The sequence below is a fragment of the Tinamus guttatus genome, unplaced genomic scaffold (genome assembly GCF_059628265.1).
Source record: "Tinamus guttatus ecotype Peru unplaced genomic scaffold, ASM5962826v1 Tinamus_guttatus_pri_ptg000035l, whole genome shotgun sequence".
In the NCBI taxonomy this organism is placed as follows: Eukaryota; Metazoa; Chordata; class Aves; order Tinamiformes; family Tinamidae; genus Tinamus; species Tinamus guttatus.
The window spans coordinates 4,901,141-4,924,533 of NW_028288569.1; the positions used below are offsets into that span (position 1 = coordinate 4,901,141).

General features: G+C 40.3%; 1 protein-coding gene across 1 annotated transcript in view; it reads left to right on the forward strand.

Moving 5' to 3' along the window:
• The first annotated feature begins 211 nt into the window (after positions 1-211).
• The window catches only part of MYH15 (myosin heavy chain 15), a 44,028-nt gene continuing 20,846 nt past the window's right edge, over positions 212-23,393 (forward strand). Inside the window, exons 1-24 of the mRNA XM_088533643.1 lie at positions 212-341; positions 1,444-1,547; positions 2,066-2,209; positions 3,325-3,481; positions 5,012-5,039; positions 5,797-5,908; positions 7,249-7,269; positions 7,855-7,947; positions 9,217-9,280; positions 9,396-9,494; positions 11,677-11,780; positions 12,171-12,309; positions 12,866-12,984; positions 14,129-14,278; positions 15,055-15,225; positions 15,793-15,972; positions 17,077-17,209; positions 19,053-19,120; positions 20,139-20,226; positions 20,430-20,547; positions 20,813-20,936; positions 21,619-21,755; positions 22,121-22,376; positions 22,834-23,076. Of these exons, the coding sequence (XP_088389769.1) occupies positions 251-341; positions 1,444-1,547; positions 2,066-2,209; positions 3,325-3,481; positions 5,012-5,039; positions 5,797-5,908; positions 7,249-7,269; positions 7,855-7,947; positions 9,217-9,280; positions 9,396-9,494; positions 11,677-11,780; positions 12,171-12,309; positions 12,866-12,984; positions 14,129-14,278; positions 15,055-15,225; positions 15,793-15,972; positions 17,077-17,209; positions 19,053-19,120; positions 20,139-20,226; positions 20,430-20,547; positions 20,813-20,936; positions 21,619-21,755; positions 22,121-22,376; positions 22,834-23,076 (2,943 nt within the window). The 5' untranslated portion in view covers positions 212-250. The remainder of the gene's footprint in view (positions 342-1,443; positions 1,548-2,065; positions 2,210-3,324; positions 3,482-5,011; positions 5,040-5,796; positions 5,909-7,248; positions 7,270-7,854; positions 7,948-9,216; positions 9,281-9,395; positions 9,495-11,676; positions 11,781-12,170; positions 12,310-12,865; positions 12,985-14,128; positions 14,279-15,054; positions 15,226-15,792; positions 15,973-17,076; positions 17,210-19,052; positions 19,121-20,138; positions 20,227-20,429; positions 20,548-20,812; positions 20,937-21,618; positions 21,756-22,120; positions 22,377-22,833; positions 23,077-23,393) is intronic.

Below are 23,393 nucleotides of genomic sequence, written 5' to 3' on the forward strand. Positions count from 1 at the left end.
AGGGTATCGTATAGCCTCAAATCTGTCTTAGGTATTTGCATTTGAAATTAGTCATCAGCCACCTGCCATATAGTGCTGTGTGTTTTGTTGTTGTTGCATCAACTGGATTAAATATATACATATATATGTGTGTGTGTGTGTGTGTATATATATATATATATATATACTTTTTTTCCTCCACCTCTTTTGGGGAGGACAGAACAGGTCCCTTTCTTCTTGTTGGGCTGTGATACCTTGAAATCTTGCCAAGATGATGGACATGACGGAATTTGGGGAGGCTGCTCCCTTCCTCCGAAAGAGCGAGAAGGAGCTGATGATGCTCCAGACCGTGGCCTTTGATGGTGAGTTGTCCTATCCCTTATGCTGCCGTGGGCTAGCTAGCCTGGATAAGAGTTGCATCTACAGCATCGCTGTGGGAATGCAGAGCTAGCCAGGCTGCAAAAGCCTGTGCTATCACTGGTAGATTGTTTAATCAAGATTTGATTTATTTATTCCACAAGGCAATAAAAAGCTCTCAGTTAGCATTAATTAGAAAATAAATCTAGTTGATTTATATAATCCTGGTTAACTTATTGTGATCATTAGCTAATATTAATTTATTTAAGTTTAACTTCTACTGATTAATTAACTCAATTTGGAAGTTAAGATTTATATGAACTGTTCTTTTAAAGCACAGTTCACCCATTTTTACATTACCCTTTTTGTTTACCTATTTGAGGGAAATAAATTCTGTGACATGAGTAGATGTCTCTTTATATTGTATCTGTATGTCTGCTAGACTTACCCTCTTAGGTTCTAGTTGTCCGTAATTTAATTTTCATGAAATGGATCTATGCGAGCTGTGAGGTGCAAGAGTGAGTATAAATATGTTAATAAGCACAATAATAGACTATTTATTATAGCTGCTGTTACAAGCAAGTCATCTAAAGTCTAGTGCAACTACTCCAAGCCTCTAAAAAGCAGCATGCATAACCAAGCATAGTTATTAATATTACTGTTCTTCAAGATAAACTCTACCAGCATGTACAGACATAAAGTTAAATTTGATAGCTGGCAGGCAAAAAAATGTGGGCTGTGTGCCTCATTCACATAACAGTTTTCTGTGTGACTTTTGGCAAACAGCTTAATTTGGGCTTGGCTCTCAGTCCTCTGTCTGTACACTGAAGATGATTATGGATCTCCCATGGAGGCTGAGGTTTAGGCAGCATTTGTGACATATTTTGACACCTTATGCTGGAGGGACCTCAAGATGCCAAGCTGTCATTTCAAAGGAGACACAACCTCTGAAGGAGCTCTGTACCTTCTGTTTTGGTGCATGGCTCCCATAGTACTGCAGATTTGTTGTGGCCCCAGGGGCTAGGGAGAGTAACCTTGGCAATCTAGGTTGGGCATGGTGTTGCTGTTTGCCTGAAGGCTAAACCCTCTGTCTCCTTAATTTCACAGGGAAGAAGAAATGTTGGGTTCCTGATGAAAAGAAAGCTTATGTTGAAGCTGAAATTACAGAAACCAGCGGTGGGAAAGTGACTGTGGAGACAACAGATGGAAGGGTAGGAAAGGTTTTTTTGTCTGACCAGTGAGTAATGAGGCCCAAGCTCCAGAAAATAAATAACAGTTTAAGTGCTGTTACTTGATTCAAAACATTCATGAAACAGGCTATGAATGAAAAGCCCTTATGACATGAAAATGACACATGAAAAACAACCAAGGGAAAATAAAAACACAGTTGGGTGTAGAAAGAGTTGTCCATCACTGCACAGCAGATAGCAGTCTGTGAGCAGGGTATGCAACCAACCAGTACTGGGTTTGATTCTGCAAGGAGCAATGAGAAGACGGTAAGTAAAATCCCATGCTGCAGTCAGCATGTTTCACAGTTGTACAGTTTTCCTCCTGATTTTAATTGCCTCATACTTCCCTCATTTTTCTGATACCTGTGGGAGCAAGTGGTATTGTCTATGTTTCAACTAAAAATTTTCCATCTGTGGGGAAAATGTTCTCTTATAAGGTGTGTGCAGCAGCACAGCATCTCAGTGTTCTCCAATGTTGTCGTTTCTATCTCTCTTTGCAGACCATGACTATAAAAGAGGATGACGTGCAGTCAATGAACCCACCCAAGTTTGACATGATTGAGGATATGGCTATGCTCACCCATCTGAATGAGGCGTCGGTGCTGTACAACCTGAGAAAGCGCTACAGCAACTGGATGATTTATGTAAGCGTCGGTGCTTGGTATATTTAGAAATCTGCATCGCAAGTGCTGCCATGTTTGACCATATTGTATTGTCTATATTCAGTTTACAACTTTGATATGCCACAAAGTTGAGAATCATGCTCATTTTTTTTTCAGGAACATACTGCTTGCAGTCGGTTTGTGTCTGGATACAGACGTACAACAGTGAATGAATAAGATGACATTCTCGGTTTTTGTTTATCTCGCAAAGTGGTGTCATTGGATATATTCTGCAGTCAAAGCCTTCTGGAGACCTAGTTTCTTTTTTCCACTCATACATATTATTACTAGCCATATTAGCTGTGGAGATTCCCTTACTAAAATAAAAAACAGCGCCTCAGGCTTTGAGTACACAAACAATTTCTTTTAATTATAAGCGTTTCATTTTCAGTGTGGGCATCTACCTTGTTTTGATCTGCTGTTTCCACCTGGACTAAATACCTGAAAATTTAACAGCTAACACCACTTCCCCAAATCTACAGCTCTGGGGAAACTTGCTCTTCAGAAATGCTGGGCTCTAGCTAATTAATATAGATAGCTCAAAGAATAATTATGAAGATTTTTCTCCAACTATATTTCTCCAAGAGCTGAAAATGCTCTGCAGCTTTTGGGAATAACACTGTGAAGTCATTTTTCCCTTTGAACATCCAATTGAAATTTCCCTTAAGGTGCTCACATCAAATTGATAACGGGAGACTGTTTCTCCCAAATTTCACTTCCTAAGAAGGGAGTTCAAACAGGAAAGCTGTAACTCTTCTTTCCTCCATAGTTCTTACTTTTAAGAGGAGACAACTCTTGTAGGAGGAAAAGGTAAAAAAGGAGGTCTGTGCTGCTCCTTTGTCCTGCTGAAGGGGCTATTCCTTGTCATCTCAACTGTTTTTCACCTCTGGAAAAACTGCTTAATACCTGTCATTTTAATAACAGTTATTGCCATTAGGAAGCACATAGCGAATCAATGGCTTTAGAAATGCATATCAAAGGCATGGTGTAAAATCAGATGGCTACTCATTTTTGAAGGAGGCAATCATTACTTCCTGCTTGGTTGAGTGATGTTTTTGTTTATTTTTTTTCCCCTCTTATTTTGGGTCCCTTTCTAGACCTATTCAGGGTTATTTTGTGTGACTATAAATCCCTACAAGTGGCTGCCTGTCTACAAGCCGGAGGTGGTTGCCGCGTACAAAGGCAAGAGGCGCTCGGAGGCTCCTCCTCACATCTTCTCCATTGCTGATAACGCATACCATGACATGTTGCGTAGTAAGTAGCACTGTTTACTTTCAAATTTGTTTTCCCTTTATTTAGCCTACACGATGGATATGAGATAGACCTTCATGAGAGCCTTTTCAGTGCCAGCCCTCAGCACCAAATATGGAAATACTCCACCAGGAATAGGCACACAGGAGTCTGCACTAGTGATCTTGTTCTCTTTTCTCACAGTCCCTGTGGTGCTGTTGATAACAGAAAGCTACGTGCAGTGCTTATCTGTCAGGTCTGCAGACCCTAACTGTAATGGAAATGGTCTAGCCTCAGAAAGGCTGAAAGTGTATTCCCAACTTTACTATCAGTTTATCCATGTTCTGAAGCTCAGAACCTCCTACGTTCATGAACAGCAGATGTTGAACCAGCCTATTCAAATATTTCTACAGAAGAGGTATTCTCCTTTGGGACAGCTTGGCATCTGGTGAATTAATGTAAAGCTGCTCTCAATGTCTCTGGCGTGGTCTTAACCTGGAAGCAATTAAAATATATATATATATATATGGATGGATGGATATATGTATGTATATATGCATGAACAAAGAACTTAGGACCAGCTCTCCAGGCTACTGCATGCCCACCACTTGCTGAAACCTCATGTGATACCGTGCCTGAGCACTACACTGACTGCTCAAGGGTCCTGGCACTTGCCGTGGGGGAACCAGCTCCAACCATGGGGCATTTTTGTGAGGAATCTTCTATCCTGACTCGTAAGTGACTGTGAAGAGGATTTATCAGCAGAGGGCAGCAGTGATGCACTTAACACCAGGTGCTACGGTCCCAGGGTGCAAAGGGAAATGACCAAGAGAATTAAAGGGACTGGGACATCCTGATGTACATGTGGCTGCAAAAAGAAACTGGTGGTCAGATAAGAGTGGAATACGGCTGAGCTGGGTCAAGTTAATTCCAAATGTAACTTGTGATGAATGGAGTTAAAGTATAGAGGGATTTCACCTCCATGGTTTGGGAAGTTCTTCTCATTTTAGCATTTGCTGAACTTGGTTAATAATGTATGACGCAAAATATTATTATAAATGTTTGAAACTGCTCAAGTCATTAACATGAGGGAGACTATACAACTTTGTGTTAGAAGTGTGTCTAGTGAAAGAAGAGTATGCATAGAAAGGAACCGTTAGTAAGCAAACAAATTATTTTTGCTGGTTCAGTAATACAAGAGCAGAAGGGTCAAATGTAAGCAAAGATACATGCAGAGGTCAGCAAAGGAATATCTGGCTGGCAGGAAATTATTTCCTGTTATTATAGTTTCCCAGAAATATGCGAGTCTTCCTGACTGGCATGTTTTTCATACTGACTTAAAATATAGAGGAGAATTCAAGGTATAACTTGCACTGCTGGAGGCTGGAGTAGATGATACTTATTTTTATCTTTCCATCTCTGCTGCTTGGGATTCTCTCCCATCCTCTTGAGAATGATTCTGGAAGAGTTGGTACTGATTTGCAGTGATAATAAGCAATTTGCACAGCCTACTGACTTTGCCTCATTTACTTCCCTTTTTTTATTTCTCCTCAGATCGGGAAAATCAGTCTATGCTGATCACGTAAGTACTTTTTTTTTTTTTTTTTTTGACAGATTTGAGACTGTTGTTGCCAAAAAAAAAAAAAAATCCAAAGAAGAAAAAGCTAAAGTGCAAGATTATTCGCGGAAAGCTCAGTTAAATTGTCTGGAATTTGGTCCAAGCAAAGTAACTGCCCTTTTAGCCATCGGATGTCCTCACTGAGCCCCATGGGGACAGAGTAGCTAGGACTTGGATAGAGCTGGACAGCTTTCTGGCCCCAGTTTGGTGTTTGTTCCCAGTACACGAAACGGGTCAGCAGGCAGTTACAATAAGCTCGTTTGAGGGTTGTCTTTGCTGCGTGTGCCTCTTTTGCTCAGAAAAGACCGTTTCTCGGTATGGTCGCCCTTGCTGCAAAATGTATCGAAGAGCATTGGGTAGAATTGAATGCAGTGACGGAGATGACCAAGGCAGAAAAGAGGCACATCACTTGCTGGCAAGAATAAGTGATGACTGCCTTGTCTGTTTACACTGTCTCATGTGCTCTTGAACCTTTGGATAATGCTGGGAAAGTACCGCAGGTTTTCTCGGTGTGTGGGTGTGTGTTTCTTAAACATCATCAATCAGTGCCCGCGTCTATCTGTCTGTATTAAAACTTCATGCTCTTAAGCAAGTTCAGTACAGTTTGACTTCCTACCAGACTTCTCAGCAGTCATATGATGAATTAGTAGCTGCTATTGCAGGCATTCCTCTCTGTGCATTCAGTTGGGCAACATCACTGTCCTCTTTTTCCCCTCCTTAGCGGAGAATCCGGTGCTGGCAAGACTGTCAACACGAAACGTGTCATTCAGTACTTTGCCACGGTAGCAGCCCTGGGAGAGCCTGGAAAAAAGAGTGTGAGTCTGCCAGCAGCTGTTGCATTTCAGACTTCCAAGGCTTTTCTATTGTGCACAACTAACCTCCCAAGGCTATATTGCAAACATGAGCTCATGCGCTAGACCTCGATACACATGGTCAAGAAAAGTATTTTCCCCCTTTACTTTGGGAAAATATATTGCTGTCTCCATAAGTGACATCTCTGAGCCTGGAGGTAGAAGGCCAAAATAGTTCTAAACTTCTTGCACTCCAGATGGAGCAGCCAAAGCAGTCCAGTGATTTTGAACGGCTGCTTGTTACTCCCTCTCTTTTCCTAGGAGTCTTAGTTGTGGTGATAACAAATACATTTGCAAATGTGTTAAAGCTGATCAAAAGGTGGGGAGGCTTTGATGATTTTTTTTCAGAGAACCTAGTGTTTAAAAGCATAGTTTTCTCATCAAAACATCTGTTCTATTGAAAAGCATTTTTGACCACAAAAAAAAAAAAAAAAAAAAAAAAGAATGTTTTCACAAGAGGTTTCCAATCAGCTTTTCTGCATTTTTCCTTTGGATAACCACTATTCTGTTTCTAAGTGCACTCTCAGGTTACAGTGAATATTGCATTCATGTTACTTTTTATCCTGAACTGCTATGAACTATTCACTAAGCACTTAGAGGTTCAACACACTTTTATGGCAAATTAAATGATTTTTATGAACTCTATGTATAAGGCTAGAATTTCACCCAGCCTGGGATTCTGCACACATTACTATTGTCACCAGAGTTTGATATGCATTTATCTGCGGCCTGCAAAGTTTGCTTAACAAATGATTGAAGAGCCAATCTTTCAAGTGCAGTGAGCTTGGTGATCATTTTGGTAGATAAAATCAGATGTGTGCATGGAATAACTGTGCAAATAACAGATATTGCAACTGAAAGCTTTTGCTAGTAGGAAAAGCTGAGGCCACATTCTATCCTCATTATCACCACCTTTTTTTTTGCAAAGAATCCAAAGTTTAAGTGTACTAAGGTCTAGTTGTCTAACATTTGTCCATTTCCATTTACTTCCTCTTATTCTTATCACCCTGTTCCAACTCTTTTTCTGTGTGCAACTTGACTTTTGGCTCCTTATGAAACACCTCTAGAGCAAAACTGGGTAGAAGCTTGCACTAGGGGTAAAAATAACAAGCCAAGTAGGAACAGTACTTGATGTTTTGTGATGCATGGGGAGTATAACAGCTGCACCATTTATTTTTGATGAAAAGTCCTACTGCTTGTAGCATTGGTGCCAGCCAGATCTCTAACCCTCCTCATCTTCATTTTCTGCAATGTCCTTCACGTTAGTACTCACATTCTGTTTCTTTTTTTTTCTTCTTCTTCTTCTATTCCTCTTTTGACAGCAACCAGCTACCAAAACTGGGGTAAGTAGTCAGCTTCGCTATTTTATTTTTTCCACGTGCAAAGGGTACTGGGCTCTGACACATTCCATGAACCTTAGCATTGCTCTTCACATGGTTCCCGGTGGATGTGTTCCCCGGGGCCCCAAGCAGTTTATTTCCACTAACCCAAGTTAATGGGAGTGAAACCTAATCTCCAAAAATGCCAAACACCACAAACTCTGAGTGCTTTCAAAACTAATGCATTTCTTTTCAGTACTTGTCACTACCTTCAGTAGCCTCTTTCCTACTCACATGTGTTTGGATGTCCCCCCTGCGCCATGGTGCGCTCAAAGATAGGGCTCCTTCATTTGTATGCGGGTGGTGTAAAAAATAAAATCCACAAAGAAAAACAGTGGAGAGCAGCTCAGCATCTGAGGCCTTTTAAGCGCTCCTTATTGACTGCTGATGTTGCCATTAGGCTGCTCACGCTGTGCCGGGCCCTGGTGGGGAGCTAAATCACTTCGCTCCGGAGAGCGCTCGCTAAAAGTGCAGTGTGTGGCTGTTACAGTTGCCAGCTGGATTTTTATCCTGCAGGTTTCTCAGCAGTGTTTCAACCTTGATTTCTAGGGAACTCTGGAGGATCAAATCATTCAAGCAAACCCAGCCCTAGAAGCTTTTGGAAATGCCAAAACCCTGAGAAATGACAACTCCTCGCGTTTTGTAAGTGTGGAATGTAGCGGAGTCTTGTTCCGCAAGGGCCAGTTATTAAGAGCTCTGTAATTATATTTTCATGAAACGATTCTTGTTTCATCCACTAGAGAACTAGATTCCTGCAAAGAACAGCAAAGGGGGACCTAAGCAGGAAAAACTATAGGAAGGATTAAAGAAAATGAGGAAAGAGCCACCCTGACTAGATGCTTGTCTTGTTCCATGATCAGGGAACAAATCCTGGTTCCATGAAGTCCTTCACACCCCTGACTTCCCACGGCAGTGCCAGACCCTACCCAGGAGTGCATTTTCTGCAGAGCCTTCATTTTCCTGCCATGTTCTCCATTAGTCTGAGTTGTTGCCTCTGACCCAACTCATAGCACTGTTGCCCCGCTCTGTGCTCCCATACCCTTCTCAGCCAACACACAGAGATCATGACATTGCATCCATGTCATCTACTTTCCTTGTGGCCAAATAAGCCATTCCTGTGTATTCCACAGTGTTGTCGTCTACTTGGGCATATCCCCTCTCTTCCATCAGGCCTGCAGGAAAGAAATCTCCTTGGGAGCTCCACTTCTCGGCCACATGGGCATGACATGGGCTGAGAAGTGCAAAAGAAATGGAGTGAGGATGATGATCTGAATTTGTAGCCCATGTTTCCCTAAAGAAAAACAAACGTGAGATTTGTAGAGATGGAAAGGCAGCAGTGGGAAATGACACAATTGTCTGAGGAGTTTGTCAGCTGGAATGGAAATTAATATAGAAGAAAAGTCTATGTGTTTTTAATATGATAAATTGAAAAAAATAGAGCTTTACTGAAGTTCGGTTTATGAACATGCAATTTTTGTGGACCAACTGGTGCAGAAAGCAAAGCACCTCACCAACACTACTTAAGAAGCAGTGCATCCAGGTCAGGATTACAAATGCGGAGGAGTCCAGACTGTGTCTCATGAGCAAGCTTATTGCCCTGAGTCCTGCTTGGAGGTAAGCTGTGTCATGAAACCGAAAGCTACATGTGTTCCCCTGTGCCTTAGTCTGGCAGAGAAGGGCGCTGTTATCCTTACCCCACAAGCTGATTACGTGGCAGTGTGGATAGGGTATAGCCTTAGGCTTAGAAAAGTGCAATATCATTGCTTAATGTTTCTTGTCAAAAAATGTGCATATGTGTAGATTTCTTTTTGTTTTGTTTGTTTTGACAAATACTTCTCTTTAAATAGCATCCTTTGTTTCACTTTGTGTACACTATATACATTAATTGCAGTATTTTTCTGTGTGAATTAGGGCAAATTTATCCGAATTCATTTTGGAACCACAGGCAAGCTGTCATCTGCTGACATTGAGATTTGTAAGCAACAAGCTCTTTTCTTCTAAAAATACAATTTCTCATCTGAAACCTTAACAGAACCTTTCTCACTGATTTTCTTAAAAAAAAAAATCTTTTTTCTTCATTATATCACTAGATTTACTGGAGAAATCCCGAGTGATTTTCCAGCAGCCAGGTGAAAGAGACTATCACATCTTCTACCAAATCCTGTCAGGAAAGAAACCAGAGTTGCTGGGTAAGTTAGCTGGATGCACATCTTGCAAGAACCAACTTTTAACTGAAAAGGCAGTGGCTGGACAGGACACTCGAGGGGGAAACTGGCTATGTTCATAAAGGCCCTTGTGCTTCCCTTGTCCAAAGGGAACTTCAACTAACAAGTAAATTTTGAAAAGGTGGTGTTCTGATGGCAGTAATAAAGCTTTTTTTTTGATACACAAATGCAGGTGCCCTTTACAATGAAGTGATATTATATATCATAATAGGGGAATGGAGACTCGGGCATGACTTTTAAAATATGGAATTATAAAGGCAAAAAGCAGCATAATGAATTCGTGTAGTCTCAAAATACCTGGAAAACTGCTCAAGCCTCAGATAGCATTTATGGCAATAGAGCCTTTAGTGTCCTGACTTTGCATACAAAGAGATTGATTAAAAGGCCATAAAGGAAAAGCTCGTTCTGTGTTTCTGCCCCAAATGCTAGAACTGGCATCCTCTCCTGCCGCATAGCGAGGAGAATATGCCAAGCTGCGCAGAGCTCGTTACATGAGAGGCCACCTTCCAGGTTCCCCTGTGCTTGAATGTGGTTACGTGGACCTGATGGAGCAGAACTCCTCTGCTCCCATGTCCCAGTGCTTTGGAAGAACCTCACTAGTTATTTCCCTGACTCTTTCTCCAAGTAATGTTTTGATTGCTTTAAGCTGTGCTTTGTAAAACACAAACACTTCATAAATCTTAACGGAGTGTCATTTTATTGCAGCACTAAACTGCTGCTAAACCATGGCAATCATAATCTGTTTTGAAGTCTTATTATCCTGACAATGCGTGGTCAAGTCCCTAAATCCCTAACCTTCTTAGCTTTTATGTGGCCTAATTAATGAAGATTATGGGAAAGACTCCAAGGAAGTGCTGCAGTAAGATTTGTGTAAGAATCTCTGTGCTGGGAAAATGTGCTCCTTCTCATAAACTTTCCATCTGTATAATCAACATCAGCATGCACCCAACTTGCCAGCAGGAACCACATCTGCAGGCTCTTGAAGAGGTTGAAATCAGTGGTGACTTTGTTTACAAGAAATGCGCATATTTATATATAAATATGTACATATCTAAATATGTATAAGTATAAATCTGGCCAAATATATAAATGTAATTAATTTTATAAAATATAATTTTGATTACATAGCAAAGTAACATATAAAACAGAGTATGATTCTATATATACATATATTGGTAGGCATATATACGTACACAAACGTGTGTGTGTGTATATATATGTATGTACATATGTATGTATGTTTATATAGAAAAGGCTGAAATCTAGACCAAAGCTTGCTCTGCTGAGTACGGATGAAACTTTTTGTTGATTTAAGGAAGCAGGGAAATGAGACTTGCCCTGTTGTTGTGAAATCAGCTAGCTTTCCATAAAACAACTTCACTTTTTGTTTTTTGATATGAAGGAAAAAGGAGGAGGAAAGAAGTGGAGATAGACTTGTATTTATTGAAACAGGAAGTTCCACCTCCATGTGAGGAAGAACTTCTTTCCTGTGCGGGTGACAGAGCCCTGGAACAGGCTGCCCAGAGAGGTTGTGGAGTCTCCTTCTCTGGAGATCTTCAAATTCCACCTGGATGCCACCCTGTGCCACATGCTCCGGGTGACCCTCCGTGTGCAGGGGGGTTGGACTAGGTGATCTCTGGAGGTCCCTTCCAACCTCAACCATTCTGTGATTCCATGATTATTGAGAGCAGAATGCCTTCCCCAAGGAGTCCTGAAACTCATTTTTGGGAAGTCTTGTGTAAATGGAGGATATCATGCTCCTTGTCATTGTCTTGGATCATAAAATCTTTTTTCTTCTCTTGATTTAGATAGGATTTTCACTTCTAGAGCCAGGCAAAGCAGACAAGTAGGGCAGGATATTATGATCTTGGCACACTGCAAAACATCCTTAGTAGATGTCTATGCAGTAACCACATTCTTATTATTCACTCTTTCTCTTAATCTTGGTCTTCAGATTGGAGTAGTAGTGCTGTTCTGCTATTGTAAAAAGCATTGCAGATTTGTATGCAGCAAATGTATGTTTGTTTGAGTTAATATTTTTTTTATTTTCTTTTTTTGGGGGGAGGGGGCAGAGGACGGGGCAGGGGGATGTGGTGGTCTATATCCTAAATGGGTGGCAGTTTTAACCCTGGCAGTTCTTTTACAGATATGCTACTGGTATCTACCAACCCATATGACTACCACTTTTGCTCACAAGGTGTAGTTACAGTGGACAATCTGGATGATGGAGAAGAATTGATGGCAACAGATGTAAGTCTGTACTTATTTGACATCTTGCTTAGTAGATTCATGCTGGGAGGAACCTAATTTCTGTTACTGAAATTTTTGGAATAATTGGAAGTAGAAATGAGTCTCAGTTGCTTTCATAACACAAAGTGTGAGGAATGCTAAACTACTAGGTTTTTGAATGTGGTGTTGCTCCATGTTCTGTCTATGGCACAATGTTCTTATGCAGCATTTCATGCATCAAAGGGATAATGGAAGCTCTCCTACTGCTCCCCAGCCAGTGTTGGGCACCCAGGTTGTGCCAGCAGCTGCTTTGTCAGTAGTATCTGCTATGAGAAGGTGGATTGTGGGGCTGTAAAATGTCATTGTTATTGAAGAGACAAATGCCAAAAAAATGGTGTTTCTTTTTCACAGCAAGCCATGGACATCTTGGGATTTGTGCCAGATGAAAAGTCTGGTGCCTACAAGCTCACAGGTGCAATCATGCACTTTGGAAACATGAAATTTAAGCAAAGACCCAGAGAAGAACAAGCAGAGGCTGATGGCACGGAAAGTAAGAATAACACCTAACATTGCTCTTTCTCTTTAAAAGCCAGGAATATATTTTGAGGGACATTCTGTTGAGTAAGAAACAGATCTTTGTTGCCTTGACTTTGCGCCATGTACTCCTTGCTCATTCGAGGGTTGTATTTTCTTTGTACATTGGTGGGTGAGCTAATTTAGTAGAAGCTGAATAGACAGAGTTCAAGCAAACCAATGAATGTTCACAGGCCCTATGTTTTTTTTGGCCATATGTAAAAGATGTCAAAAGTTGTTGCCTTCACTCTCTTTTGCATCTTCAGGTCTTGCCTCTTTGCTTGAAGGAGGAGGAATTCCCTCAAGCACCAAAAGTAATTTTTAAAAAATTTTAAACTGTCTACGATCAGTGTAAAATCGGTTGTTTTCCCTGAACTTGAACCCCAGATGTGATTCTTTCAGCAACTGGGGTCTAAGATGAGCTCCTCTACTACCAGTTTTTCTTAGAAAGTGAAGTTGCTCAAAATATTTTGGCTACACCTGTTTTCAAGTAGTAATTCAAAACTATTTGAAATACTGTTTCTCTTGTTTAGGTGCTGACAAAGCTGCCTACCTAATGGGAATCAACTCCTCTGACTTAGTCAAGGGTTTATTGCACCCTAGAGTGAAAGTTGGAAACGAATATGTGACCAAAGGTCAAAGTGTTGAACAGGTATGAAGAAACTTTCAGAGCATTTTGGTGTCTGTTCTGCAAGCCCTGAGAATTTGATTCTCATGTCCCACATAGAGAGACAGCTGCTAGGATTATTAATATGTTATATAAACAGTGGATCCTCTTGTACCTATTTTCTTGCTATCTCCCCAAGCTTGGAACATAGAGTATGATGGAAGGAGAAACTGGAGAAACTGATAGTAAAGATACCACCAAAGGGAGAGCAACCAGACCTGCCTTGGATAGAATGGTTTCTGTGATGTGTTGGTAGCAGCCACTCAAGGAAGCTAGATGCAGCAAAACCACAGGGGAATTGGTACCTAATTCTGGATCTGAATGCTTAACTGGAACTGCTGAGCACCAGTTTATTTATTCACTCATTCATCATTCATGTAATTTTAAGTTCTGTGTGACTTCAGTTGCCTAAAGGCAAGATCCACTTAGAGGTACTTCTTCATTTATGAAACTGAAGTTCCTGAATTAGCACTGCTGCTTTTCTGAAATGCCCTAGCAGAATCAGTGATGAGGCTAAAGTATTTTGGTTATGATAAAAAATGCTGTCTGAAGACATGGCATGAGCTAAGTACCCAGCCAGATGCTGGAGACAGTTATGTCTTAACTGGTGTAGTTGAATATTTGGCAGGTAGAACGGCACCAGCACCGTTTAGTTATGTTCCCTGCTTGTTTTAGTGCTCTTTCCACCTCCTGCTTATGCACTTGTGATACCAGTCCAAAGTCCCATAGCTCACCTCAAAAACTAAAAGCAAATGGCAATGATTAACTTGAGTATCAAGTTCCCTATCCTTACAGTAGGACCTCACAGCTGGCATCACAAGCTTGCTGGCATCTTCAACAGCAAAGGAAGGGATTGAACCATTGCCAACTGTTCCCCATAAGGTGCTTTACTAGTAACATGTGTGCATATATATGACTGATGCATGCACAGGAGTGATTTGAAGAAAACTGAGCACAGGCAATGGGAGAAGCTGTGTGTTGTGTTAAATATACATTGGTGATTACAGGAACCATTGTAAAATTTCACTTAAACTCCAAGCAGGAATTGGAAAAGGCTACTGTACTGAAGACCTTGCATTCCCTAATGGATTCTGTTTCACCTACTGGTGTTCTGAAACCTGTATTTTAGGTTTTGTATGCAGTTGGGGCCTTGTCCAAGGCAGTGTATGATCGAATGTTCAAGTGGCTGGTGGTCCGTATCAACAAGACCTTGGACACTAAGCTGCCAAGACAGTTCTTCATTGGAGTCCTGGACATTGCTGGGTTTGAAATCTTTGATGTGAGTATTGATGCATGGGGATGCTTTGAAGGCCTTGAGGGAAGGCCTTGAAAAATACTAAGCAATAGCTTTAAAGTGAAGTTTTCTTTTTCTAACTGCACAGGAGTCAAACAGCCTAGAAAGCTGAAAAGCAAGTAGTCTGTGTAATTTAGCACAATTTTGCAGTGAGCAGATGTAAACAACACAGCATTTAGCACAACTGGACATGCTGAGAGCTCCTGAGGAGGGAAGAGGCTGGCAATCTTTAGTAAAGACAACATCTTGCTTGTTTTGGGCTATGTTTTAGGAGATCATATTACACCCATTCTTCCTCTCTGCCAGAAAATACCATTTATAGGGTGTAATATCTCTCCTACTTTGTATCATCACTGTAAGTAGGTATATGTGAGAAAAGCACTTCTTAACTACCTTTTTTTTTTTTTTTTTCTCATAATCCATTTCTGAAGGCTAGTGTTTAATTCTGTTATTGCTACACACTGTTCTGCAGTGAGCAGAGTGGCAGGGCTCCTTTACAGGGTTGGTAAGGAAAGGTGCTGTCCTTCTTTAGCCAGGGACCTGAGCAAATCTGGACATCCTCCTACCCCAGGTGGGGGCTGCATCTGAAGCAGGTGGCTACTGCTGAGCTCCCTTCTCCTTTGCTTCCAGTGTTATGCACATGCTTTCTCAGTCAGTTAACTGAGATAAACTGATGTAAACAGTTTCCCCTTTGTTTTTCTACCCAACCCTTGCCACAGTTAACTGTGTGTAAATGCTTCTCTTTCTGTCCCTTTCTGCAGTTTAACAGCTTTGAGCAACTTTGCATCAATTACACTAATGAAAAACTGCAACAGTTTTTCAATCATCACATGTTTGTCTTGGAGCAAGAAGAATATAAAAAGGAAGGCATCGAATGGGTCTTTATTGATTTTGGCATGGACCTGCAGGCCTGTATTGATCTAATTGAGAAGGTATATACAGGAGTGTCAAGACTTATTTACTGAATTGTTTTTATTTGTGATATTCCCTTAGAAATGCTTTCAAATCATAGTCAATGGATGTAGTGAATGAACAGTAGGACAAGTTTTTCATCTTCCAAAGCAAAAGAGATTTAAAAGAAAATCAGTATTTGTGTCTACTTGCCTTTATCTCAGTAAGTTTGTCATACAGAGCCAAAATCAAACCTGCTGGTCAGGTTTTCAGGCAAATACTGTGTTTCAGTCATGTGCCCTGTACCCCTGTGCCCGTGCCCTGTGAGGCCCTGATTCTTGCGTTGCATTACATGCTAATGTGCAAAGTTCTTCCGGCTCTTCCTAGGTTTAAACTACTGCCTCCCTCCAACCACTTCGCCAGAATGGGCAATGTCTTTCCTTTTCCTTTCCTTAGGAGTATAATGTGGTCCTAGTGGAGATATACCAGTGAAAGAATGAGAAGAAATCTTGCAGGCCTAAAATTCCACCAGACCAAACTTAGAGTGATCAGTTACTGAAAGCAGATAGCCTAAACATTTTCTTACAAAAATCTTTTTACATTAACAGCCGCTGGGAATCCTGTCTATCCTTGAAGAGGAATGCATGTTCCCGAAAGCTACAGATATGACGTTCAAAGCCAAACTCTATGACAACCATCTTGGCAAGTCACCCAACTTACAGAAACCCAGGCCTGACAAGAAAAGGAAATATGAAGCTCACTTTGAGCTGCTTCATTATGCCGGTGCAGTAAGTTCCTCTGCTGGAGGGTAGCTTTCTAAGAGAAATTTTCCAGGTGGAGTTTAAGCCATTGCACAAAAGGGAGGGGAGACAGTGGGAAGGATGGAAGGGGAAAAAAAGGAACAGTTAGAATGAGCAGACTTCTGCTTTCTCAGCATAGATTTTGCAATGCATTAAGATGCTACCAATCTTCAAGGTACACTGTTCATGGACGTACAGATAAAAGGAGACAAACTGAGGAGGGCTAAAAAATGGTTTTGCTGAATGTTTTTTCAATCATCAAGGTCAGATTAGTGGTTAAGCAACAGCAGCCTCTTGCTTTCCATCTGGATTCCCTGTACAGATGAACTGAGTCATCTCTACTGAACCGCAGTGATTTAAAATATATATATATCATGGTGTTAGGACCAGTAGGTTAAAATGGCCAAGGAAATGGTTGATTCTGCTTTGTAGGTTTAGCTAAAAGGGCTCATGATGACAGGATCAAGCAGAATCCAACACTAAGCTACACAAGCCAAAACTGAGTTTCAGACCACATGGGCAAAAGTACTTTGAGGAGAATGGAGTAAAAAACAGAGTTTATATGATGTCTCAAGAGAGGAGACCTAGAATTTACCTCTTGCTATTTATGTTGCTTTCAAAATATAATCAAATGCTAAGCTAATTTTGTATTCTTTAATGGAAATAATGTTCATTTTACCCTTTATGTGTAGACATTAATGTACTCAGAAAAGAAAAGGAATATTTATATGCCCATGTAGTACTGAAGGTGGAACATATCTGCCTACTAAACAGAGTTGTGGTAAAGCCCAGGAATTAGGTTTTTAATCATGAAATTTCAAATAGAACGACTATACTGCTGATCACATGGAGTTTATAAGAGGATGTAGGGACTGGAAAGCTTGGAAGGAATGTGCAGGTTTCAGATGGTGATTATTAGGAAGAGAAATCTCAGAGCTAGGAAGCAGGAAATTGGATGGAAAGTGGTGAAAAATCAAAGCAGCGCTCCACAGTGTCACTGGCTTTAAGCCAAACCATAAAGAGCTACTGAAACCTCTGAAGGGGAATACTTGCAATCTCTGATCTATATTTTTAATACATTTCTTGCTGTAGGTGCCCTATAACATCATTGGGTGGCTTGAGAAGAACAAAGATCCACTTAATGAAACTGTAGTAGGCATTTTCCAGAAATCATCTAACAAACTGCTGGCAAGCCTGTTCGAAAGTTACGTTGGTGCTGACAGTGGTAAGCAGATTTGCTCTTTTTTTATTCTTGTTTTTCTTCATTTTTGGGGGGATGCACACCCAGTGATTAGATTGAAGAAACAAAACAAGACTTCAAACTGTAGATGATGCAATGCTAAATGAGAAATTAGCTAGTATATTTGCAGCTAGATCTGTGCAGCATCTGTATGAGTTTATCATGGTAAGGAGATGATTAACTCAGCTAGTTTGTCATGTAAAACCTCTGAGCCATTTTGGCAAGGATTTGCGTGTTGTTAACACTGTGGTGGGAGTTTGAGCATACAAATATTCAGATAGGCAGACAAGTGGTGCACAGAAACTTCCATACATAAAAACATAGGAACAAGAAGAGCTTGTTTCCCACACTGTAGCCCTTCTTGCTAACCATCCTCAATTCAATGAAAAAATACCAAGTCTGAGAGAGATCTTTGGAAGAGTTTAGACTGTTGGCAGGGAGTCTGTAAGGTAAATGAGCACTATTCCAGCTTGGTAAAAGCACCAGAAGGTTTCAAGAATAAACATTCTTTTCCTGTTGCTGTTGGTTTTTCCTTTGACAAGACTGATGCATGTCTGAGGACATATTTAAGCTGTCTGTATTGTATACAGCTGTTTCATTTGTGGGAAGACAAGTAGCAAAGATACGTAAAATTGATGTTAAGTAAATAAGATGGGCATTTGTTCCAAAGATGTAGCTCTTATGTCCTGAAGTTGTGATCACTGGCAACCTATTTGTTAGTGACCTCATTTCTATAGATGCTGTCGTAAATTGTAAGGTTCTTTCTGAGAAGTAAGTAGGCTGCAAACTTCGTAGTGTGGATAAGAAAAGGAGCTGAATATAAATAACAAAAATCCTGCCCAAGCAAGTTCTTGCAAGTTGTTCACTGGGTATTTGCCTGTGGGTATTCATGCTTGTCAGAATGTTACCTTGCATTTCTATGGTGTCAGGAGGAAAGAAGAGCCTGCCCAGATTGACCTCTTCCAGGCCTGGCAGTGTCACTTTCAAAGGGGGAGAGGTTTTTAATAATTGCATCAAACACATTGCATTCTCTTTTTCTCTTCTTATGTTGACTGCTGTTGGCAGGTGTCAGAATACCAGCCCTCCTGGGAATGGTTTAACAGTCTGGTATTTAGAAAGCTACAGCAATTGCTGAACACTTTTTGGGTAGTGTCTGGGTCATGCATAGTGAAACTTTATGAAGGTCATGTCAAACATCAGCATACGTTTTGAGAAGCTGAGTAAGTTTAACTGAAGCTTTAAGTAAAATTCAGGGGGTACAAAGATACAGGGTCTAAAATCACAAGACAAACTCTCTTTCTTTCTCTCTGTCCTGGACAAATCTTACTTGCACTACTACACAACAGATATGTGTGTTCAAACACACAGCACCAAGTCTCCCTAAGTATTACTTTACTTTAGCTTTTGCCTTTTCAGCATTGTCTCACCTATCGAGTGTTTTTTAATGAACTCAAGTTACTCTGCTTTCTTGAGAGCTATTTTTACCTTATTTATACTTATGGACCTTCTGCTTAACAAATGGTGTTGCCCTGGTCTGAAATGCAAATGTAATCCAGAAAGCTTTACAGTAGTCTTTGACAAAAACTGAGTGTGGTCAGAGAATGGTAAACTTGTGGTATGTAATGCAAGTTTCAGATTATTTGTATGATATTTGAGTAATCACAGCCATGTAACTCACTTGTTGTGTCTTTCTTCCATATGAAGGTCTGTTTTTAGAACAGTTTGTCCTCCCCTCCGCCCTGCCTTGCATTCTTCATTAAGACTAAAAATCTAAATATGTGACTTTTCTATTTCTCTCTCTCTCTTTTTTTTTTTTTTTTTCCCTTAGCTGACCAGGGTGGAGAAAAGAAACGCAAGAAAGGTGCTTCTTTTCAAACAGTGTCCTCACTACACAAGGTTTGTTTCTCCTACCCCACCCCCTAGTCTGAGTGAAGACCATGTATTGAAGTTATGGAATGTTATGGGACTGTCCCAAGTTAAATTGAAAACCTATACTAGAATTTCTTTCTGGGCCTGGAATGCTGGTCTTGGCTAAATGAGTACATTGTTATTAAAACTGCATGTTTCATGGGCTGTTCAGGTTCCTCCTCTTTGAATATTCAGTAGCTTGTGGGTTTCTTATATTTGAGAAAGTATCACAAAATTTTGTGAACTACTTTTATTTTGTGGCTTTTTGCTTCAGGCATGTCCTTGGAACTGGAAGTTTTTACAAGTTATTTGCTAGTCCGTCTTTGCTTACTGCTTGTAACCAGATTCTAAGATTAGAGTAATCATGGAAGTTGGAGAATGCAGTGCAGTATAACTTTTTACTCTTGAGTAGTTCTCTCTTTCCATTACTGGAATGTACTCCTGGTGGAGGCTGTCATTAGTATCATATCTGGGAGAAAATGGGACTGAATTTACCATTATTATAATTTCTTATGGGAGTAACATTGAGGAAACTGTAATATAACTAAAGCTCAGGTGAAGAAGGTTGTCTCCTAGCCTGCAACATGTGTTAATGATGTTACTCATCAGTATATCAGCACACTGTCACACACCACTGCATGACTAATGTGTGCTTTGCTAGAGACCTTTAGTAAGAGAGAAAGGTATAAAAGGGTAGATTTACAGAAATGATCTGCAGGTAGCATTGCATCTTTCTTGCTGGTCATCAGATTTTTGATATACTGGGGTTGAGAATAAAATCCCTGTCTCTTTAGGGTTTTGCTAAAACTAATGTGGATTCCTAAAATAGAGTTGATTGATGCTTGGTTTATTTGAACACATTTCTCTGTAATGAGTTTGCTGGGCTTATCATTTTGTTGTTTAGAGTGACGAACTTAAGCTTAATTGCTAACAAATCAAATAAATAAATAATTGGAAGTCCGCTGAACTATTAAAGCTAATCTTGTTTTTAATGCTTGTTTTCTAGGAAAATTTAAATAAGCTGATGACTAACCTAAGATCTACAGCCCCTCATTTTGTACGATGCATTATCCCCAACGAATCAAAAACTCCAGGTATGAAAAACACAGCAATCTTAAAATGTCATTTCAGTATTTACTTCCAAGTCACCAGACTAAATACTGTCAATATCATTCACCTTATCAAGTAAGTTGCTTTTTTAGGAGATAAAATCTCACATTTTCTAACTCCCTCAGTGAGGTGAAGATTAAGCCTTCGAGAAGAGCCCCATTTAGTTCATTTTGTTTTTCCCCTGTAGGTGCAATGGATGCTTTCCTTGTCTTGCATCAGCTCCGCTGTAATGGTGTTCTGGAAGGCATCCGCATTTGCAGGAAGGGCTTCCCAAACAGGGTGCTCTATGCAGACTTCAAGCAGAGGTAATGATGAGCTGTTGTGTCTCCTGTCCTACCTTAGCAGTCAAAATAAACAAAGCACATCATCTCCTTTTTATTTGAGGCCTTTATTCCATTTTGGTTTATTTTCCATACAGATTGTCTGCACACAGATGGCAGAATTCTGCACTTGCTTGTGTCTGTGTAGATATGGTATAGGAAATAACTCTAGGTGATGATTTTACCTTTTAAAAAAAAAGAAAGGCAGAATCTAGGTCAGTTTTATTCATTGCTAATCTGTTATGCACAGGTACCGCATTCTGAATCCAGGGGCAATTCCAGAGGATAAATTTGTGGATAGCAGAAAAGCTGCTGAAAAATTGCTGGCATCCTTAGATATTGACCATAACCAGTATCGTTTTGGACACACTAAGGTAACCAGAAAAGTAAAGGTAACCTTCAATGACTCTGTAAAGAGAAAGGAGATGGAGATAACATGCAGAATAGGGCATTATGCAATTTCTACTGGTGATAATGAACAGCTAATAATACAAAGAGCCGGCAATATAGCAGCAAATTGATGCTAATTTTTAGGCTTTGCTGGAGTATTTCTCGAGCTTAAGCTCCCATAAATTTTTATAGCAGTAGTGATGCAAGCAAACACAGGAGCAGCTGATGCTCCACGTCTCCCAGTAAAACATCAGCCTAGGTAGTATGGATAGGTCGAAGTGTACGTGGACCGCAAGATCCACTGCAGCTTTTGAAATGAGGCCATGTGCAATTACAGCATGATCTCATTCACAGGGACCTGAGAGTGGGGAGCTGTGGTTCAGATGACCTGCTTTGAACCATGACACACTTGAGAGCTTTGTGTAATGTGGGAATAGGATAGTATAGCCAGTAGAAAACTGAGAAGATGAGGCCCAGCTTTAAAACAGTTGGGGAACTGCATGATGCAATGTCCAACTCAAGAAGTATTTGACTATCTATTTTCTTTTGCTTTATAAATATGCTAGTAAAAATACTGCTATTCTGGGCAATGGCAGTAGTCCATGTAACTGCTGGTATACTGTCAAATAATTCTTTATGGTCAAATAACATCTGTGCATCTATCAGGTGTTCTTCAAGGCTGGTCTCTTGGGTCACCTAGAAGAAATGAGGGATGAGAGACTTGCAAAGATCCTAACGATGATCCAAGCAAGAGCGCGTGGCAGACTGATGCGGATTGAGTTTCAGAAGATAGTGGAGCGCAGGTATGAAGGCATGCCCTTAAGTCTTAGCCTGGGCATGATCATTTAATTGTATGTTGAATAGAGCCATTATTACAGCATTTAAGACTCTCGCTAATCCTGAATTAAAGGTTTAATTTGGATGTATGATAAAAATACTAGCAATGATATATTAGCTGCCCACTAATCATAAAATCACTTTTGGAATTTCCTTCTATCCCTAAAAATGAATGGACGTGGAGGAATCTTCTTCAATATTTTAGAATCTAGTTTGAGTTCCTGATATTAAGGGCAGTAGAAGTAACTGAGGATGAAAACAAATTAAAAAATGCCTCATTTTGTCAATACTTTGCTTTAAGAGGATTTTGTTTATTTTCTTCTTAAACCAGGGATGCCCTTCTTGTAATTCAGTGGAACATCCGTGCTTTTATGGCTGTTAAGAATTGGCCCTGGATGAAGCTTTTCTTTAAGATCAAACCTCTTCTGAAGTCAGCAGAAACTGAAAAAGAGATGGCCAATATGAAGGAAGAGTTCTTGAAACTGAAGGAGGCTCTGGAAAAATCTGAAGCCAGGAGAAAGGAACTTGAAGAAAAGCAAGTCTCTTTGGTTCAGGAGAAGAATGACTTGCTTCTCCAGCTCCAAGCTGTGAGTAGGCAAAGCTACTTTTGTTTGCATAATTATTTGCTGCTCTTTCAACTTAGAGGCTTACAAGGCACTGGGAAGGCAAACTCAGTACAAATAAGCTGTTTGTCTTGCCAGAGTATTGCCAAAAATATACAGAAATTTGAAATTCTCGTGTCCTAGAAAATAACCAGATGGGCTAATGGTGCAGATATTTCAGGGCTTTGTGCTGGTTAATGCCCAGCACTATTAAACACAGCAGTATTCTTACAGGGCTATGCATGACTTGCCATGCTCACTATGTCATTCTGCTCTATTAACTAACTTGTTTCTCTTGCCATTTGAAATCATGAGTAGGAGTTTTTCCTTTGCAGCTGTGAAGTGCTGGGTCATGCTTTAGGTCCACTTACCAGATAGGGAACAAGTTAGAAGGACACAAGGTCATGCAGTCATGTCCTGTCATCTTCCATGTGCCACACAGGAGCAAGACACCCTGGCAGATGCAGAGGAACGGTGTGACTTATTGATTAAATCTAAGATTCAGCTGGAGGCCAAAGTCAAAGAACTGACAGAGCGGGTTGAGGATGAGGAAGAGATGAATTCTGAGCTGACTTCTAAAAAGAGAAAATTGGAAGATGAGTGCTCTGAACTCAAGAAAGATATCGATGATCTTGAAATAACACTTGCAAAAGTAGAGAAAGAGAAGCACGCTACTGAAAATAAGGTATTGCTAGGGCTTCACCATATGTTTGCAGAAAACATTGGGGATGGATTATCTCAATGACAAGAACTTCCAGTCCTTTGACGGTTTCATTCAGGCCATGCTGCAGGGTCAGAGTATATACAGAGTCATTTCCTTATGGAGAAAAAAGTTATGTTTGTTCCTGTTACTCGTTTTTGAAAATGAGTTGTGCTGCAATTCAGCTAAACAACTAAATCTAGCTTTGGCTTCTGTAAGTAAGGAAATTTATCCTGTAATCATGTTTTCTTTACATGCTTCTTGTAATCTGTAAAACTTATTTCCTACTTTTCCCAGAGAGG